The 20,412-nt window shown below is 45.3% G+C and overlaps 2 protein-coding genes across 4 annotated transcripts; one reads left to right on the top strand and one right to left on the bottom strand.

The window, feature by feature from the left end:
- Positions 1–1,122: 1,122 nt before the first annotated feature.
- On the bottom strand, positions 1,123–15,581 carry LOC6589970 (protein sine oculis). Of its 3 annotated transcripts, none has more exons than XM_002015570.2 (7): positions 15,513–15,581; positions 10,929–11,481; positions 10,626–10,836; positions 10,375–10,502; positions 10,007–10,111; positions 9,693–9,748; positions 1,123–2,197 (listed from the first exon to the last, which is right to left on the bottom strand). In XM_002015570.2, exons 2-7 carry the CDS (start codon positions 11,292–11,294, stop codon positions 1,771–1,773), a joined length of 1,293 nt encoding a protein of 430 aa, XP_002015606.1. In that variant the 5' UTR covers positions 11,295–11,481; positions 15,513–15,581; the 3' UTR covers positions 1,123–1,770. The 3 variants fall into 3 exon arrangements, with proteins under 3 accessions (XP_002015606.1, XP_026842515.1, XP_026842516.1); XM_026986714.1 differs by lacking the exon at positions 15,513–15,581 and adding an exon at positions 13,321–13,437; XM_026986715.1 differs by lacking the exon at positions 10,007–10,111.
- Positions 7,016–7,711, top strand: LOC6589971. The gene is made up of 2 exons (XM_002015571.2): positions 7,016–7,163; positions 7,230–7,711. Exons 1-2 carry the CDS (start codon positions 7,086–7,088, stop codon positions 7,632–7,634), a joined length of 483 nt encoding a protein of 160 aa, XP_002015607.2. The 5' UTR covers positions 7,016–7,085; the 3' UTR covers positions 7,635–7,711.
- Positions 15,582–20,412: the final 4,831 nt, after the last annotated feature.

Here is a 20,412-nt window from a genome sequence, read left to right as displayed (position 1 = left end):
ATACATACTGTGTGTATTCCTAAGGTATCCAGGTCAATGAGGTTATTTTTCCAGCAATAGCATAAAAACGGTTGACAGATCATTGACAGCTCCATGGGATCATAATAAAAGGCCCACAAGACGCACATGCATGTCCTGCATTATCAATACCCATTGTATCCTCATAAGCCCTTTAAGGCATTTCAGATATTTTCTTTGACCTAAAGGACCGGACAAATAAATGCTGATGGCATGTGGAACTCGGTTTTATTGTAATCCGTTTTGTATGCACATTTTCGGAGAAGAATCTTCAATGAAATCTTCAATGAAAGGTGCAAATGCTAAGGTTTCCTATTGCCGCCTCCAAATATCCTGTAGGCGGTCATTAAATTCATTTTCGACAAGGCAGAAGACCAAACACATTAAGGCCGTAATTAAATTATCGGCAAAAGCCGCCGCAAGATAAAAGAAGTCAAAATATTTTGTAACCAGATATGTGACCATCAATCTCAATCAGAGTCAGAGACAGTCTCAGCCCAGACACGTGTGTGCTGCTGCTGGTCTGGTGTCCTTTCTCCCTGGCAACGATACTGGGGGATACGGGTTTGGGCAAGGCCGATGTTGGGAAGGCTTTGGCTGGAAGCGACGACGTCTGCAATATGTAAGTACAGTATCAATAAACAAATCAACCAGTCAGACAGCATCCACCCCCACAACCAGACATAGACACCCGGACACCCCTGCCCACCGACACGGTTCGGTTGCCAAGCGCCGCCCCCGACAGTCCTGTCGTTGCCAAGTGCTGTTCAAACTTTACGAAGAGACTCATTACATGGGACGTGCTGCGATGAACAAGATCTGTAAGAGGAAGAGGTCGCGTCGCGTGTAAGAGGAACGCACGCGCCGACGACGCCCATTAGACATGGCCATTAGCATTAGCTGGCTTACCTGTCGCCGTGGATTAAGCCGACTCGACCGGCTCTCGTTGTTGTGGTCAGTGTGGGTAATGCGCGCATACTATAGGTAACACACATACATACATAGGTACATAATATCGGTATATGTAGGCGTGGGAACAGGCAAAACTCTTTGATTTTGACAATCATTTGAAAATAATTTAATAGAATTTATTGTTAACAAAAATATGATTACTAAAGGCTACAATTAAAAGTGTATAATTTATGCATTAAGTAGATACAGATGTATATAATAATATATAATAGTCGTATATGTATAATTGTTTGCACATTTCGATTTGATTTGCATTTCGGTTGTACCTGCCTCCGCCTCCAACCGCTCTAAAACTAAAACCTAGCCTAGCTATTTACACAGATCGATGCAGTTTTCTTGCAAGTTTTCTCTCTAGGTTTTTTTGGGTTGCCAAAAGCTTGTGCTGCAGCGTGGTGCCTTTTTTCTCCCTCTCCCTCCCCCTCTTTCTGTATATCTCCGTATCTCTCTCTTTCCATTGATTGCAGAAAAATGCTAGCTTATGCAGAAAGTGTTGCTGTGTCTAACGATTAAATAGAATTTGTTGCTACGACAATGCGCTCTCTAAATATTGCTAAGGTTCCGCCCAGCTCCGCTCGAGGATCGGTTCGGATCGAATCAGAAGTAAAAGCTTTCCGACAGATCCTGCTGGCGCTGATAGTGCGCCGACGGCACTGACATTGACCACCCGTAGGCATTGCTGCTGTTAGCGGTGGCACTCGGACTCGTGCTTTCGTTTCCGCTTGCCTTCCCGCCTCCGCTTCCGCTCCCGCTGGTAGCGGCAGCAGCCGCCTCCAACTAGAATCATAAGTGCTGATACTCCCCCATGTCGTACATGGTCATGGGCATGGCGCCCATCACACTATGCAGGTGGGAGTAGGCGACGGCAGCGGAGAGGGGTGGCATTTGCATTTGTGTTGCTGTTGCGGCGCCACCGCCACCGCCACCGCCCCCGCCCCCGCCACCACCGCCTGCCCCACTGTGACCTGTCTTGCTGACAACGCTTGTGGGCCCGGTGGCGGCGGGATGGTGTTGCTGATGGGGGTGATGATGCAGGCTCTGTTCGGCGGCAGCATGCTGCAGTTGCTGTTGATGCAGGCCGTTGTTGTTGGGTGACTGCTGCTGCTGCTGCTGCTGCTGTTGTTGTTGTTGTGCGCTTTGACTGGGCAACATGCTGCCCTCCATCTCCGAGTCGCTGGAGGAGTCCAAGTGTTGTTTGTCCGTGGAGCCGCTGCAAGGAAAATAGCAAGGATTAACATCTGCGGATACACTTTCAATAACTAGAGACCACTATCTTCCAGTGGTTCGAAAACTGTAAAACTGGCTGTCACACGAAGGTCATTCGGATATCAATGGGTATTTGATGTCATTTTTTTGCTCATTGAAATATTGAAGCACTCGTTGGCCTTACATTCCCGATGGGGGACTCCGCTTGAATTGGAAGTGCCCTATTTTCACAGATGACGAAGCGTTGGTGCAACAGCAGCTCAACCACCAGGGATATGCCCAGAAATGTCAGCATCGTTTACATTAAAATGTGTCAATTGTTGCAACTAATTTACTGCTGTCAACACACCCACACCCTCACACCAACACACACTAGTGCATTCAGAGTGCATAATTTATTTATAAACAAATGACAAACGACAGGGCACCAGAGCAGGCACAGCAATTGCAATTGAAATTATTTTCCGGAAGGAAATCGTCTGCCTCTCTCTCATTTCTATAAATGGTCTCATGTTCGTTTTCCTGAGGTGTTGCCCCAGACAGTGACTGAGCAGAGGGATAGATGGAGAGAGAGAGGGAGAGACATATCATTATTGCATTCCCCAGAGCGTTCGGCGGCTGCGTGGCATCTGATTTCAGCTACAGTTATTTGAGCTGCGTCACGTCACTTTCGATTGGGGGATGTGGATGTTGCACACACCCCCGCCCGCCTTCAGCCTGTGGCACGGCACTTGTGGCCCAAAAGTTAAGTAGCTTGACTCGAATTATTTGTTTGTGACTGATGTGGCTGTAAATGGCATTCGAGTGGCAGTTGCCGCACTTTAGGGTTAATTTTAGATGCGACGCCCTTTGGGGGATGACCTCTGACAATTGTTGAAATTACACTTTAATGGCTAACACCTAACACCTAACACCCCCACCCAGGAAGCCATAACATGATTAAAGCTCGAACAATTGCCTTTCAGCGGATATCACTGGCATCATCGGCAAAGTGTTAATCTTGTCGCGAATTGCAGGGCCAGCAGCCGCCTCGTGGAACCAGTTTGCACAGCAACAAATTGGTGACAGCAATGAGAATGGAAGTTTCTCCACAAAGTTTGAATACCCTTGTGGAAGATTAATATACCGATCAAGGGATACTTATTGAAGATCGACCAAAGTTCGATTAAGGACTTGGAGAATAGAGAATATAACATTTCGGAACCATCTTAAACCTTCTGCGAAGTAGGAAAGGACCATATTTAGCTGCAAATCCACTGACGCAGCGAATAAATCCTGTCCTGTCCAAGGGTATCGGAACAAGCAAGCAACCGGCCATCGCATCGTCCATGGCAATGCAAAACATTTAAGCGCACACTCGACAAATTTGCGATCAGCCCCAAACAGACAGAGACGGAGGACAGGGACCGATCTTTTTGCTGCGCCCCCCTTTGGGGGGCCACTTATTTGCTGACTCCGCGGCGGCTGCAGATTCCGACGGAGGGGCCCACATACAGCGCGGGCTCCACTGGGCCCCAGCTGTATGATATCGGCAATCATGTAATTGTAGATTATATCCACAGAGGGACAGAGGAGTGGAGAGGAGAGGAGGATCAGGATCAGGATCAGTGCCACCAACAGCGTGACGATTATCATTGTCTTTCGTTTCTTTTGGGGCATGAGCTTGAACTTGAACTTGGCCGGGTGTTCGGCGGCACATGTGACATTTGTCGGACAATAGGAAGGAGTGGAGGTGGAGTCCTCTTACTTCTTCACCAAACGAATTCCAGTTGTGGACGTAAAGTAGCGCTGCTCTAAACAAAAATCGATAGAACCCCGCAAATATGGGAAAACACAAACGCCCCCATCCATCCATCTATCCCATGCAGGGGCCGGGACGGGGGCGGGGACGGCGACGGGCCAAAGTGGGGAGCAAACAAAAGACAGCAGAAGCCGATGGCAGGCAGAAGAAGGAGCAGCAGCATATAAACAATGATATCGAATTACCAGAATTTCATAGTTTCTGGTTCTCTCTCGTTTCCCTGTTCTCTCTTGGAGCACCACTGCAACACTTACCAAGCCCCCTCACAGACACAACAGCACACACACACACGCACACAATTACACTCGAGCGGAAAGAGAACAGCCTCTACTTTAGCAGGGCTGTCCTTCGTTCATAGAGTGAGTATACCTTCCAGTGATTGCATTTATAAAACAAATGTTCCAGTTCGATTTTTCCACACACACTCGATCGGGAACGGGGGGCAGAGGCAAAGCAGCTCAAGGACAATTCCCGCCACAAAAAGGGAATGTCACATAAAGTTTATAACAAAATCAAGAAGCAGGTTATGGGCCTCGTTCTCTGTGTGTGGTCCCCCCCCTCCCACCTTAAAAAGGTTCTTCGGGCTTTTCTTTTATTATTTTTTTTCGTTTTTGGGTCTGTGCTCATTGATGGGGAATTAATATTTTTGAACTTGTTTGCTCAATTGATTTTTTGTAGTTTTAAGCCATTTCTGTTGGAATCTGTCTTAAGCAGATTCATTAGCTTGGTAATAATGCTTGATCGGATTATGTTGAACTGGAAACAGGGCGGAGACAGTGGTTCAGTGGAGCAGTGAGGAAGAGAGACGAGACTGTGTTTGTCACGTGAATAAAGTTGTTCTTGTTTCGGTTCACTTCGTTATGCAATGGAGTATAGAACTATAAGTCTAACCACAGTCTCCTCAAAAACTAATACACGAGATGCTGAATCAGAAACAAAGGTATGGGGCAGACGGGGGATACGAAGAAAGAGAGAATAAAATCATATGGTTATGGTAGATGATGGCTGGTCCAAGGAAGGCTTCCAAGGAATTCCCCTGCTAATAAAAATTATAAGCCAATAAATCCTAAAAAGACAAACACACCAGAGAGGAGGCCACAAAATGAACGCTGTTTCGGAGCCCTAACCCGGCGCACAGGGAGATCCGGGAGAACTGGGAGATCTGGAAGATCGGGAGATCGCTGGAAAGTGAACGAACAGGTTGAGTTATCGCATTGCGCGATCGGTACACAAATCTCGGGACGTGTGCTCAGCAGGACACCCAACTAAACGGAGAACAGCGATCCATAAGTGGAATCTGAAAAGGTGTTGATCATAAATTATCATTTAATTTACGCATGTGTGTGGCTGTTGTTAATGCTCGTGGCGACTCTCTGACACTCCAGAGACCCCAAAGCAGGGGCCATGCAGCAGATGCAAAAGAGCCCGGGAACGAAAACGAAAACGAGAAGGAGTAGGAGGTAGAGGAAGAGGGTACCCTTGATCTGACTTGGAGTTTGGGGATTTTGTCTAGCCAGGCCAGCGTCTACCTAAGCATTGTGCCATTGTCTACAACTATGTAAGATCTTAACGATTAACCAGAGGTCTTCCAGCGGAACGCAACGCAACCCTGTCATCGTTATAAGATATTTTATTATCGGTCCGGGAAACGTTCCATTCCATGTTTGTTGTGTGGCGTGTGGCGCATTTTATGCTGGCTGTGGATTGTTTTGACAGTTTTTTAATAATTTTGTTGTCTTTTAATTGCTCTGCCCTGCCCTGCCCTGCCCGAGGCGATACCATCCGCGGTGGACGCGGCTACAGCTGTAACTGCTTCTGCCCCCCGCGGTGCCTAACCAAACTTTTATGTAATCCTCACGACTTGGGAGAACTTTAAGCAGCTTAGAGAGTTTGATGGAAGCACCAAGAGGTTCGGTCCACTTGGAGAAACCATATCGAGCCCCTTGCAGAGGTCAAGATGATCTCTAATTGTAGGCGAGAGTGCAGATACTTGACGAACACCCACAGCACACCCCCCACACCAGCAAAGGAGTGTGGGATGTGGATGTGGCTGTGGATGGTATGCCCCCAAGCGCCTCCAATCCATGGACTCTGGGGCCATCATCACCAACGACATCATTATCAACGCCATCAGAGTACTCAAAGAAAGGGATGGCAGAGGGATGCGAGCCAAAGAGAAAGAGAGAGCGAAAGAGCAGGGGAACGAAAACAGTACACAAAAGCGAATCAAGACGAGAGAGTGGAGAGAGGAGCGGAGAGGAGTGGAGAGGAAAGAGACGGGCAAAAGCGCAAAATACATAATAATAAAACAGAATGTACAATAAAACGAATAAAAATGAATAACGCGCTGGAGACAGCAGATGGATGGAGGGGAGACGGCGGCGAGGGGGGGGGGGGGGGAATGGCAGGGCGAACGAATAAAGAACACACGCACATTTTGTGGTAACCTGATACCCTGCCCAGCTACCCTCCAGCCAACCGTGGCATTCGACGAACGCAAAATGATGACGACGACGACGACGAGGAGAGAAAAACACATACCGAAGAAGAGGGAAGGGGAATGGGATGGGACTTGGGACTGGAGCTGAAACTGGAAGTGGAACTCGGACTGGGTCGCTTCGGTAGTGTATGAATAAGTATAGTATGATGGTTGCTCTGGCTGCTGTTGTCTGAGCAGGACAGGACTTCGCTTGGGACCAGACTGTGTCTGGAAGGCAGAGAAGGGAAGGGAAGGGAAGGAAATTCTCCTAGAAACTGCTGTTACGGCAAAATCGGATCAATCAAATCGAGATGAAAGATTCGCAAGATTCCCATAGAGAACGTTATGTGAAGTTTTCTTTTCGATTAATTTGAGAAAAATTGAAAACATGGCTCAAATATAAAAATTAGAAAATATCGAATGTCAGTAATGAAATGAATTAAATTAATGGCTTTTTTTTTTGAGTTAATTTCAAATATTTTGAATGGTTTTTGGACGCCCAAAGCAAAAAAATAGAAAAGCAACCCGATATTGTTGGGCGCTGTAGTGTCAAAAAAGCTATCACAAGTATAACAAGAACATTTATCAGTTCAAAATTAGTTAGCCTGATAGATGGGTCTGGCAAATTGCCAGTTCGAAAGTAGGAACATGCACAAGACCTGGAAAAAGCCGCTGCACAAGCGTAAAATAGTATGTCCGAACAGTAGGTACAGTAGGTCTCCGCTCAATCTCTGAATCCCCGCATTCAATCCGCAGTGGAAGAAAACCTCGAAGATAGCGCGCCTGGTGTACTATATGCAGCCGTTGGTGGATCATCTCCAGGATGTCTGGATGCAGCCGCTACCCTTCCCCACGATGCTGAAGATTGCATATACCTTCCTCCTGGGCTTCCTCATTCTTATGCCGTTAATTTTTCAGTTAATTGTCGTACTCGTCTACTTCGGCATCTTCCAGTACGTGAGCGAGCGGCACTCTTGGTTCCACTTTGGTGAGAACTGGGATCTCCTTGGCGGTCTGTCCAAGCTCTGGAGCTTCGAGGTGACCAACAAGAAGCATCAGTTGTACGCAACCATGTGCTTCGACAGGTATCACGTGATTATAGCAGTCATATCCTCGACAGTGGACTATATCCGAATGGCTCTTTTGTTCGTCTACGCCTGAGTATACGCTTTGATTTCTCCAAACTCTGATGTGGCTAAAGTTTAATAAACGTATCGCACTCGTACTATAAATTCTTTTCGCTGTCTCAGTGCTCGTATAATCTGTATTCTGGATCCGTTCCTAGAGAGAGAGGAGACGGCAATCGTCTGGGGTTGCACTTGCCCCTTGACATTGGCATTGCTTGCATTCAATCATCTATTCAAAGGCCATACTTACATACATATATACAGACATAAATATATATATCTATGTACTCCATCTACCTAGAGAGGGACTCTGTTCTATACCTATTCCAAGGTGGTGCCTATTTAAACAATAACCACTTTGCCAGTTGTTGGCCTGTTCAAAGTGCCGCTTTAGATTCAGATTTGGCGCCGTTGTGGTTTGCTGACTGCCACAAAGCTGCATGGCACATAGATACAGACAAGCACAAGCACACACACACACACACACACACACGGAGCGAGTGCACATGCAAAAAAAAGAAAAGGAGGAGAAGTGGCGAAGAGGAGGATGATGATGAGGAAAAAACAATATGGAAAAAAGTTAAAGTAGCAGCACAGCGAGTTGCTCATCGAGGCAACAGCCATAAACATATATCAAGTTACCAGCAACAACAGCAACAGCAACAGCAACAGCAGCAGCAGCAGCGGCAACAACGGCGGCAGCGATGGAGATACGCAGCGACGAACTATCGCAGGGAGTGAATTTGTATCTGTGAGATACTTTTGTGCACTGCCCATGTATGAGTGCATTGCGGTTGCCACGGCATCCAATTTATAATATTTTGCAGCCTTACGTTTTCTTTTATTTTATTTTCATTTTGATTACGACAATTTCTCGCTCCGCGCTCCGCTCCTGCCGCCTGCCCGTCAGCGAGGAGCAGCCGTAAGTGATATACCATTTAGCATAATGGAACTACTAGTATCCTGGGGAAAGTCTCTGGGAATTTGCTAACTAATAATAGTTGGAAAAACAGCCGCAGGAGAGACAGACGAGGAGACAACGCGGCCACTTCAAATATCCATTCGAAATTCTCTCTACTGTTTGCACTTCACATGACTTCTAACAGCAGCAACAGCAGCAGCAGGATCGTAGCAGGAGCAGGACAAACAAAAGGATGCTGGCCAGAGAGGATGTTTAATATTTGAGAGAATGTTAATGTTTCCTATCAGCAGCTAGGGATCTCCGCCACCGGCACTCCCTCTCTCCTAGAGGAAGAGAAACTCCGAAAAGAGTTTGGAACTGCTCGCAAAGGCGAGTATTTGCTTAAGCGGAAATGCAGATGTTCCAAGGGCGAGGACGACGAAAGGAAGGGGAAAGGAAGGGCAAAGGACGGGGAAAGGACTAGAGATTTTAATTAGTGACGATGCCTGCCACACATATGTATGTACGTATGCCAAAGGTACGTCTGCGTCTGCCCATACCCGAAAGTAAACATCCACAAATCAAATAAAAATAAAACAAATACAAATACAATACATGGGAATAAGTATTTTGGAATTTGGAACAACATGTTAATGACTTTGTCAGCGACTCTTTCATTCGAATCTTTGATCGTTTTGTATCCATCCCCGCCGCAGCGTGTGCCAGTTTTGGCTCTTGTCCTTGGCACTAATTAGCCAGAACAGAACCCGCCCCCCACCCACTCAATGACCTTGGAAGTAAATGTCGCCAGGTTTTGTAATTGAAAATTTAAATGCAAATTAATATATAATCTGTATTTTTGTTGTGCTGACACTTGCTCGCAACATTTTAAATGAAACATAAACAATCGTACATATATCTGTACACTAGGTATACAATATATTATATACACATATCACTGATATACCCATGAATACTGATATAGAGATCTGCTTTTGAGCTGACTAACCGCCAGATAAATGTCTTTGAGGAAGGACACAAACTTCAAAGAAGGCCCCTGAGAGATTCATTTAACACATGGCACGGTTCAGCTAATAATCCAATATGGTAATAGAACAGATATACATATGTACATACAATATATGTACATATGTACCTACATATGTATATTGGTAGTATATGAAAACTCACTCTTTATGCTCGGCGGCTCGATCTCTTTGTCGTCGATTCTTGAACCAATTGGAAACCTGTAAAGCATGAAAATAAACAGCATAGAGAGCACTTTTAGAAATACCATTTGCACAATGTTTCGCCAAATATCCACAGTTTGTGACATGATTAATGAGATGCAATTAACATGTGGAGGATGAGGATGGGGCATCTGTGAGGAATTGCAATTGAAATTTGTCAAGAGACGCGTTTGACATTTGGTTTCATTTTGCAGCTCCTCTCTTCGGCCATCGGCTCTTGGCAGCCATCAGCCAACATCGGGGGGATTGACTCACCTGCGTGGTGGTCAGCCCGGTGGCCTCGGCCAGATCGCGTTTCTCCCGGGGCGATGGATATGGATTGTGCGAGTACCAGTCTCTCAGTACAGAGCGGGATTTCTCCTAAAGAAGGGAGAAGCATAATTATGTAGATAAATCAGATTTAATCAATTGAAAGCCTGCACAGGAAGGATATACCCCGAATAAACAGAAGGCGTTAACCCTGCAGGATCAACCCGACCCAACCCAACCCCATCTCATCGAATGGAATCAGACAGGCGTGCAGACATTTCTACGATTTCTTTTTGGTCAGAGCCGAGCCCTGGCCTTGTCTTGCCAATGCCACTGCCACAATTAAAATGAAATGTTGTGGAGTCGAGACTCACCTTAAAACAGTAGCTCGTCTCCTCGCCATCCCAGATGGTGCGGGGCAATGGAAATTTGCGACGAACCCGATATTTGCCAACAGCACCCAAGGGTCTTCCGCGCAGTTTTTCGGCTTCCACATAATGCGCTACAACCGGAGAGAAAGAATTTCGATTTTGTAGAGCTTTGGGGTTAAGCAAGGAGCAGGCAGGAGCAGGAGCAGCACACATGCCCATGGCGGCAGTCATGGGGTCTGCAGTTGGAGGCTCACCTTTCAACCACAGGGCCTGGAGCTTGGCGTGATTTTGGGCCGAGAAGTGATGATGCTCGAGCAGGCGATACAGCTCCTTGTACTGGCCGCGATGGAATGCAACGACCGCCTTGGCCTTCAGCACGGACTCGTTCAGCTGCAGCTTATCACATTGTGGCAGCGACCAGAGGAAGCGGCCCAGTCTTTCGATGTTGCCGGCCTGCTGCAGGACCTGCGGCAGCGAATGGATTGTGTCGGATTAGATCGATGCAGTATCGAAGCAGGACTGGGATCCTCCAGACTCAATTCTGAAACTGAACTCACCTCGCAGACGCAGGCCACCTGCTCCTGGGTGAAGCCGAAGCTCGGCAGGTTCTCCCTTCCGCCGGAGGCACCACCTCCCGTCACTCCCCCATTGCTGCCACCCGTTAGGTGCAGTCCACCGGTGCCTACGCCGCCGCCCACTACCACTCCATTGTGCGTCATGATGTCCAGATTGTTATTGTTGTTGTTATTGCTGTTGCCGGTGCTGCTGCTGTTGTTGTTGTTGTTGTTGTTGTTGTTGTTGAGGAGCGCCACCGAGCCACTCAGGCCTGTGGGGCTGTAGGGGGGTGTGTGGCGGGCGGTGAGGACAGCGGCCGCATTGGCCGCGGCCAGATCGTAGAAATCTGTGGCAGGATGTTGAAGCATTTTGGGCGGGAATCGGAGCTGGGGAAGGGGCGGGAAGATGGGGGGTGGTGGGGGCAGCAGCAGGGAGTCCGTTCTATGTGCGTTCAATTAGCAATAACTGCGAAGGGAACAAGTTCAAGGCCAGACCAGCTGGGATAACAATAGCTTATCCGACTATAGTTTTTAAGATTCTTTGGTAATTTGAGCGCTGCAAAGATAGAATAGAGAGACAGTAATGTATCACTAGATTATACCAATATCCCAAACAATTCAAAATTAGAATTTCGACACAATTATCAAACTAATTATCATACCGATTTCTCATATTTTTATGGCTATTTTGGATGTGTAAGCAAACACATTAAACTGTTGAACTTAGCAAATTATTTTGGAAATGTTGAACAATAGATCAGCCTCCATATTCATAAACCATTTGGAAATTCAAAAACTGAAAACAAAACAATTCCTCGATCCGATCCGATCGGATCCGATTCAACACGACCCCATGTTGTCAAATAAAATTAACTAATCCGAGTGCAATTATAGGTCCAAACTTTTTCGATTATCGGAAATATTGTTTGGCCATGGCTATGGGCAGGGGCTCTCTTCAACCTGATCTAACCCTAGCCGAGAGATCTCTTACAGAAATAAACTTTTTACACAATATATGCATACATATGTGGCGCGTGGTGTTTCGGTTTGGTTTTCGGTTTTCCTCTGATTTCAGATTTCTGTATTCAGTTCTAAGAATATTTCTAAAATTACCAAACGACGGCGTCGCTGTCGCTGTCGCTGGTCTCTGCTTACACACACAAGGAGAGAGAGGGAAAGAGAGCGGAAGAGAGGCAAGTGTATCCCCCAGATAGAATATCTCTGGCTATATTTTATAGTAACTTTGATATATGCAATCGATCTCTGGCTCGGCTAGATACACTTGTAGATATAGATACATATTCCCCGTGTGCCCTCCGACTCACAGATAGCCACACACACACACCTCTACGGTACGAGTATGTGTGAGAGTCGAGATATTCTTGGATCTGTTTTCAGTTCTCGTGTGTATGCGGGGCAGATTATATGTATACAAAACAAGAAAATAGAGAAGAGATTTCGTTTTGGCTGCTGTAACAAAAATACCAACGCCAAGTTGGATATGCTCTTGAGTCATCGGCCTAGTGAGATCCCCCCCGCCAGTAGCTTGCAGCCAGCAGCCAGCCAGTCCCTCTCCATAGATTTCTTTCTCTCGTTCGAATTGGATTCTCTTTCTTTTTCGATATCTTCTTGTTTCTTTCGGTTCTTTGGCTTGTTTCATGTTTGACGCAAGTAAACAAGCAGAATGCGAAAGTGAAACGAAATACGCGATAAATTTTCAATCTATAGGATCGCACACATGTGGTAGATTGCATCCCATGGATACATGACTGCAAAGGCAACAGTAGGATGACACACTAACAGCCTTAAATGGTAGCTGAAAGATAGTATCCCAAATTGATAGCTTTATACCGTTACACCACAGCAGCAGCAGAAGCCACCTCATAGATACTCTATCTGATATCCAGCTGCATTTCTCGTCCAACATGTAAGCGGGAGATTTCTTATCGAGTGAGGGTCTCGTCTGGCTGCCTGACCGCCTGACTTTTGTGGCATTTGAATAAAATTAATTTAATTTATTTTACAAATTTCGTTATTTATTTCCTACGTTCTGCTATCTGTCCACGAGTATCTATCGGATTTCGGTTCTTCTGTTTTCTGTTTGCTCTGCTGTTAAGTTTGACTTTTATAAGATTTTAATTTGAGTGTTATTGTGCGGCTGGACCTAGACTGTCTGCTTGCGGGGGAACTGGCTGTCTCAGCCCGAAACTGAAAGCAGACACCTCTCCTCCCATCTGTATCTGTGGATGCGCACACTTGCATACGCATACGCGCGCACGCGTATCTACTCGAATGGCATTCTATTGGGTTGGTAATCAAATTGAATTGTTGTGGATGCTGCCGCTGGCGCTGCTGCGGCGTTTGCCTAATTAGTTTGTGATTAAAGTCGACTTACAATAAAACTGTTGTATTCTGCTGTGATTTTCCCTTTTGAGGCGATGATTTGTAGATAGTTTTGAGCAACAAAGAAGGTGCATCTTCCCAATAACTTCTGCCCCTTATCTCTGGTGCATTCCTTTCTGCTCTGCTCCCACTCTGAGCTCTGATGGGGAACTGTTTGGAGGGACAACCTTGGCTGTGGTTGACATCGAGTGGTCGTGCAAATGGTGCAGGCGGTGCAATCCAGAGAGGGCGACTGTTTTGGTTTTGCAGCTATACGAGTATTTGAAATCATCTGGGCCGATGTCTGTGTTTATAAAATGTAATCGCCTGGAGACTACTGTGACGGACGGTGCCAACCTGTTGGGCACACCACCGATTCCCGGAATGGCGAAACACTGCTCACTGGCGTTGGCTGGCTTAGTAAGCAACTGTTATCTGCCAGATACAACTGTATTTATAGCAATGTCTGCTTAATTGTCACCCCACGGTAGACACGGTAGCCACTCAGAAATCAAATAGAACCCAACGTAATGAATGAAATTTGTCAATTTAATGGGTTGCATACGCAGATGTACATTCCCGTGTGTATCTTTAAAGCTGCATCTCCCGCTGCACCGCTCGCTCCCTCCCTGTCGCAGTTTCGCGCTACATTTGCCAAAGTTTTGAATGAAACCCAAATGCAATTTTTAAAATGTATGCACAGACCCCACTGCCTCATGCCAAATTACGACGGATTCTATACGGCAGTGCGTAAAATGATCAAAGCCAGATCGCTACGATTGCGTATCTGCATCTGTTCTGGGCGAATCCGAATCTTGGCGAGAGGAATGCGTTAATTTGTCAATTTGGCAACTTTGTGAGACCATTGATGGTTCGGAGATGGAGATGGTATCTTGCCGAAAAGTCTCTGGTAACATCATCATATCACACGTCTCACAGATAATATATAGTAAAACATCTGCTCCCATCTCCGCACCCCATTAATCATCGCGACTCCCGACGACAAACACGCGCTGGCCAATTCATTTAAACGGCTCCAATCCCATAAAGAATTTCCTATTTATACCAGCAATTTGCATGCTCAGACGGGCGGATGGAACTGGTCCCCGCCCACTCATCCGAAACTTTCTCAAGAAAGTAGCATCTTGGCAAGAGCCCCGAAAAACCTCTCGATTAGTTAATAATTTTGTTCATATTTCTAGTCCCAAAGCGAATTTGCATGATGAAGCGAAACTGCTTTATAAATAAACACGCCCCGCGGAACAAATGTATCCGATGGCTACAAGACTACCAGAGATGATGCTCGTGCGAAGCGGTTCTTCAGTGATGATTGAATGACAACTGGAAATTGTTTTTCCTTCACTTCGGTGCCTACTTTTCCTCTAATTAACAAATTTGACTGTAGAATAGTGAGTATACGTGTATCCAATTTTCGGGGTAAAGGCAACCTTAGGCAACCTGAGGCAACACGCCCACTCAACTGCTTAGCCGGAGAGATCAACCTCCAGCATTTTCTGTGTAAGCAATTACATTTCTAAACACGAATTCTGTTCTACCGTGCACTGCACTGAAATATTTATTTCGTTGGCGGCTCTCAAGTGCATCAAGTAGTGTGTTCTCAAGTAGCTGCGTTCTTGAAGGCAATGGAATGGCAATTTGGAATCCGCCAATGCCAGAGTCCGCCAAAAGCGAATTGCATCAAATTCGGAATCGATTTCCCCTTCACACTAACCCCAATTGGGAGATGGATGCCTAGTCATACAAGTTGTGAATCGATTGCAATGATAGATCGATCCATTAGAATGGAAATACTTCCCATTTGGCGAACTCGCTCTCGCAGTGTTCGATTGAGATCAGCGGTTCAGTATCTGCTATTTACACTTTTCACGAGCATGGATCAGCCCTATAGATGGTTGGATCTGTGCTCAGTAGTCGGATATAGTGCGTATATACAATGTTGTTTGGTTTTGTTAAAAAGGAACGGTTTCGAATGTCATCGATTGTACCATTTACAATCGAAAGCTTCAGTAGTTGAAAGCACCTGTGTAGATCAGCTATCAGCTATTTATATTTCAGCTTTGTTTAAAGACCATCCTGGGGATGGTACGGACTGGAAACTATGGCTAACTCGCCAGCTACGGTGACGTTAGCTTTGGTCTGCCGTCGGCAAGTTCGATTCCTAACGAAACCCAATCTGTGACTCACCTGTAGTTTGATTATTTATGGTTGATATCCGTGTTTCTCTTTTGCTTTAGTTTTGTGCTTTTGTTACACTGGGACTCTTCGAATCCGAATCAGATTCCGATTCCGCTTCGATGTATCCAAACAAAAGGTGATGTTTTGGAGCTTGGCTTTTATTTTCATCCAACTTTCCGCGGGGGGGCCATGTGCCAGGCACTATCACACACACACACTTTCACACAGATAGGAGTATTAACTCATTTGCTAGCACCACCGGCGCCACTCACACAGCACTGCCGCTCACTTATGCAGGGCAGGGCCACACATCTTTCATACGCACTGTGTCAACCAACACGTGTTGCGAATTATTTTCTCTTCTCGTGGAACGTTTTCGGTTCCTTCCTCGAAATGGGCCGTCACTCGGACCCGGACTCGGACTAATTGCCGTGCCCGACTATCACCACACGGCAAGTGCGACACTGAAACAGTGCCAGCAAAAAGATGGCCGCCAGCAGATTGATTAGATTAATTTATCTTTATTTTGTTGTCGTTTCGTGTGCGTTAATTTGTTGCATTTAATTTCATTTTTAAATTCATTCATTGAACATTTGGCGCAGATATTTTTGCGCGAGTCGAGCGAAAGGCCGCCGGATCCGTATCCGGATCGAAGTTGCGCGTGCGACGTGGACGACGTGAAACGTGGAGCAGCGGTACGACGAGCGAACGAACCGCAGCGGAGCAGCGCAAGAGGAAAACTGAAGGCAAAAATTGGAAAAGACCAAATGCAATGGCCAACAAATCTGGTTGGTGCCGCCGACATTGGTATTGGTGTGCGCGAGCGAGACGGTCAATGTAAATGTATCTTCGCTTTAAGGGGGTGAACGCACACAGATACTCGCCAACTGAGGGAGAGAGTACCCTACACTGGAGGCAAGGAATGATGATAAATGTACGGAAATACATATGTGGAGTACAAAGCAACAGCTGATGTAGCCTCTTTTCATATTTTAGAACATATGCTTGATGCTTGATAATATTAATATAATATTATTCATGGGATTTTTTTTATTTTAGCATTGTTTTGTGTTATTCTAGTCAGGAAATCTATTAAATGCATTTGGTTTCATCTGCTATAATAATTATAGAATAATTAATTAATATTTAATATATTTTAATTATTAATGTTTCTTTTTCACCGTTCTATTGAAACTTTATATACCGCTCTATAAATAGTATCTTTAATTGCTTGATTTGATAAATACCATGCCCACTATTTTTTGCCGCGACTGTGCTAATGCTCTCTCTCGCTCTCTTTTTGGCGCAGAGATCGGCGACAGTTTGAGAGCCACTACGTTGTGCAAACGAGAGAGCAGATAAACAGGTTGGGTAAGAACAGGTAAGAACGCCCCTTCCAGGTTCCCGCACTCACACACGAACAGGCGCCGGCTGGCACAGATAATCACGCACACAGTCACACTGGAAGAGCAACAAATTTGTGATTGGTCGGCCACCGCAGCGACTGCGCAATGGGCGCCATATTGAAAAGTGGGCAACATGTAACTGTAATTGCACACGCCCGCTCTGGACGGGATGCTTCATTGAGAACGATAATGCTATACATCCTCATACATACGGACACACTCGTATGTACAAATGGATATCTACTTTATATGCATTATGCTCAGTACCTGGGGGTCCTGCATCCCTTCTTTAATTATGTACCGCATTTGTATCTCATATCAGTGCATCTTTGGGTTTGGTTTCCGTTAGCACTGCCGTAATTACAAGTACGAGCACTGCTCGGGACTTGACAGGATGCGTGTGGGTGCGTGCTTGCTTACACGGCCTGCTGCTCCATCACCTGAACTAAATGGAAATTCAATTTTTTGATTGGGTTGCGACTGCATTGAGCTTTTGATTTAATAATCATATTGAGAATCATATTGTATGGGATATCATCAATTAAGAACGGCTGGGCCTCGTTATCCTCATTTCTTGTTTTTGCAACCACTGGTATAGATACATATACACTACTGGCCAAAAAAATAAATACATCGGTGTCGTGCTAGTTTGTTATGGAATAGCTCGAATTTTTTTGAAAAGGTTGTAATCTTTTGCTTGCCAAATATTAAAATCAAAAATTAAATTGAGGAACCATCTTTATAAACTTCTATGCTTTAATTTTTGCTGGATGGGCAATTTTGGTCTGGCCACAATAATAAGTCATTGTACTTATGTTATTTTATTTTAAAGGATTTGATAAGGATTTGGTCAAAGGCTTGTTGTTTTTTATTGTGTTCTTTCATATTTAAGTACATGAGAGGTAAAAAAAGTTCTTTAGACAGGCCGTACTGCTGAAGAAAATAAGTTTTCCGTAAATCTTAAAAAACAAAGGAAAATTATCCGGGAAATTGAAAAGTCTTTTTAAAAAAGAACGTTTTAAAATATAAAGTGCTTATTGAAAATCGAGGATGGAAGAAGAAATCTTTACAAACAACGGACACCCGCATCATCAGTCTTGCAAAAAAGGATCAGTTAATGTCTTCCAAGGAGATACCCGCTCAAATTGGCAATGAAAAATCAGGTCTGATGGTAAATTAAATTTGATTTTTATGATATTTGATTTTATGATATTTATACATATACATCCTATACATAGGACGTGAAAGAAAGCTCATAAACGTGTACTTATTATTTTCGGCAGTATACTATAATAATACCCTGACTACAATAAAGACTCCTACAAGGTAATCTCCCTCTGAGTTTTTTATTTTTTGATCTCATGACTGGCTTTCCATGAGACTATCAGTAGCTTCGATCTCAGCGCGTGCCATGGATCTCCACTACGACCACCCAAAATGAATGTATCGAAAAGGAAAGAAGAAGGGAAATTTGATAGAATACTCCATGAAGTTGATGGACTGATGGGGCGCCAGGCTGCTGCTCCTAATCAAGATCGACAACTGCCCACACATACACGTCCTCTGTGGAGATCGGGCTCCCCCGCTGGCAATTTCCGTATCGCTTACAGCGTTAGATGCACTTTTGGCGCCAGGCCACAACAGCCACAGAATAACCAAAAATAAGTGTTAAAAAATTAGAAAATCGTAAAATTTACATAATAACAGATCATATTTCAGTGGAATTAGGCAGAGAAAGACAACAACAGCAACAGCAACGGCAACGACAACGACAACGAAAACGACAACAGTTGGAAATGTCAAAAGAACCAGAAAACACATAAAGCTGATCATAAAACAAAGTTGGAAGGTAGAAGTGGGAATGTATCGTATCTTCGATCCCACAAAATGTTAATGAAAAAAGTGCGATAAAAATCTTGTCGAACATGAATGAGAAAAACGAGGCAGAGGCAGAGACACACACACAAATGCACACACAGGCAACAATCAACACCAAAATTCCCTGGTGCAAGAAGACCCATCGAATGGGGGAAAGAGAGAAAGTCCCATCATACCGTCATCTGTCCGATGGGGGCCGGGGCCCCCGGATACCCTCTGTCGCTGGTGTTAAGAATGAAGATAATACTCGTAACGAGGCTGGCACACGCGCGCCTAAACTCTTCCCGAGTCACCTGCTGTGCGACCCTCCATGGGTAAACAATGGTCTCTGCGTCTGCCTCTGCCCCGCCCCGCCCCGCAGGCGCCTGGCCCGAACCGCATTATGAACCGCATGGCATAGCCGCAGATGATTAGAAATGGTAAACAAACATTCAAATCGTGTAGAATTTTATGGTCCTCCATTTCGAAACGTGCGCACATTGTTAATCATCTGGAACTGGCCATAAAGCTGCCTTCATTGGCCATTATTAATTTAGTTGAAATTATTATTAATTTTGCACCATAAATCTACACGCTTGAAGATGTTGGGGTCTCTGCATGAATCGAACCCCTTTGTTGTTCGTGTGGGTAATTAGCTTTGAGTGCTTTGGGATTAGGCGTTCATTTGCTTGGTCAATCATAAACTAGTGGCGACTGATTTTTATTCAGATTTCTACTCAATGCTGGAGGTTAAACAGCTGGGAAATTATGTTAATAAGCGACATGGAGCGGGTAACTAAATAACACCTGGGCCGTAGTGTCTGCTAGGATACTAGGATACTAGGATGTGCACTTGCAACTCTCTAGATCTTTCTAGACCTCTCCAAATACCCAATTATGAATAGGTGCCATCGACCCGAAAGAAATGGTCTTCCCTGTGTGGCCATCCCAGTCCTAGCCCACCGGAAATTTAAAAGTTCTCTCACGCGCACTTCTCCTGAGCGGCCTACCGATAATTGGCCGCCAATTCAATTACCAACCTACTTCATTCCCCGCTCGCTGGAGCTGTATCTGTAGCTGCAGCTGGAGCTGGACCTGGATGAGAGGGGTCCGTCCGCGAATGTGCAATTGCCTTGTAATTTGCCACAATTATTCATATTAAAAATGAGTTAAGCGGTGCCTTGGGTGGCAAGTGGTGGAAGAAGTAAGTAATTTTCACGCGTAGGTAACATTAAACGATGTTGGTGCCTGGTCAACGGTCCCAGTCCCAGTCCCAGTCCCAAGGAGCGCGGATGGGGAGGAGGTAATAATCGCCGACACATAAATATTACAAGCATCTGACAACTGAAAATTATCTCCTTCACTCACGAGCCATTTAAATCAATTTTACACTTCGGATTTCACAGGCGGCCCACAAGGATACGGATACGATATGGGTCTCGTGTCGAGCGAGGCGACTGGGGACTGGGGGACTGGGGGGACTGGAAACTGAAAATTGAAATTTATTGAAAAAATGATGACAAACGAACGAAAATAAGCGAATGCGGCAGCTGCAAGGTGGTCCCGGGGGTGTGACGTGAGAAGCTGAAGCTGAAATTTAAGGCCAGCACTTTTGAATATATATACATATATGTTTATGGTCAAGA

The sequence above is a fragment of the Drosophila persimilis genome, unplaced genomic scaffold (genome assembly GCF_003286085.1).
Source record: "Drosophila persimilis strain 14011-0111.01,24,50 unplaced genomic scaffold, DperRS2 tig00000002-arrow-pilon, whole genome shotgun sequence".
NCBI classification, from domain to species: Eukaryota; Metazoa; Arthropoda; class Insecta; order Diptera; family Drosophilidae; genus Drosophila; species Drosophila persimilis.
Note: the sequence above shows the minus strand (reverse complement) of the source record. Positions and strands in the feature narration are given on the sequence as shown.

Coding starts and splice junctions, on each gene's coding strand:
- LOC6589971 (XM_002015571.2), top strand. CDS start 7,086: ATGGGTCTGGCAAATTGCCAGTTCGAAAGTAGGAACATGCACAAGACC. Junction 7,164..7,229: donor CGCTGCACAAGCGTAAAATA/GTATGTCCGAAC, acceptor TTCAATCCGCAG/TGGAAGAAAACCTCGAAGAT.
- LOC6589970 (XM_002015570.2), bottom strand. CDS start 11,294: ATGCTTCAACATCCTGCCACAGATTTCTACGATCTGGCCGCGGCCAAT. Junction 10,503..10,625: donor CCAGGCCCTGTGGTTGAAAG/GTGAGCCTCCAA, acceptor CTCCGGTTGTAG/CGCATTATGTGGAAGCCGAA. Junction 10,112..10,374: donor AGACGAGCTACTGTTTTAAG/GTGAGTCTCGAC, acceptor TCCCTTCTTTAG/GAGAAATCCCGCTCTGTACT.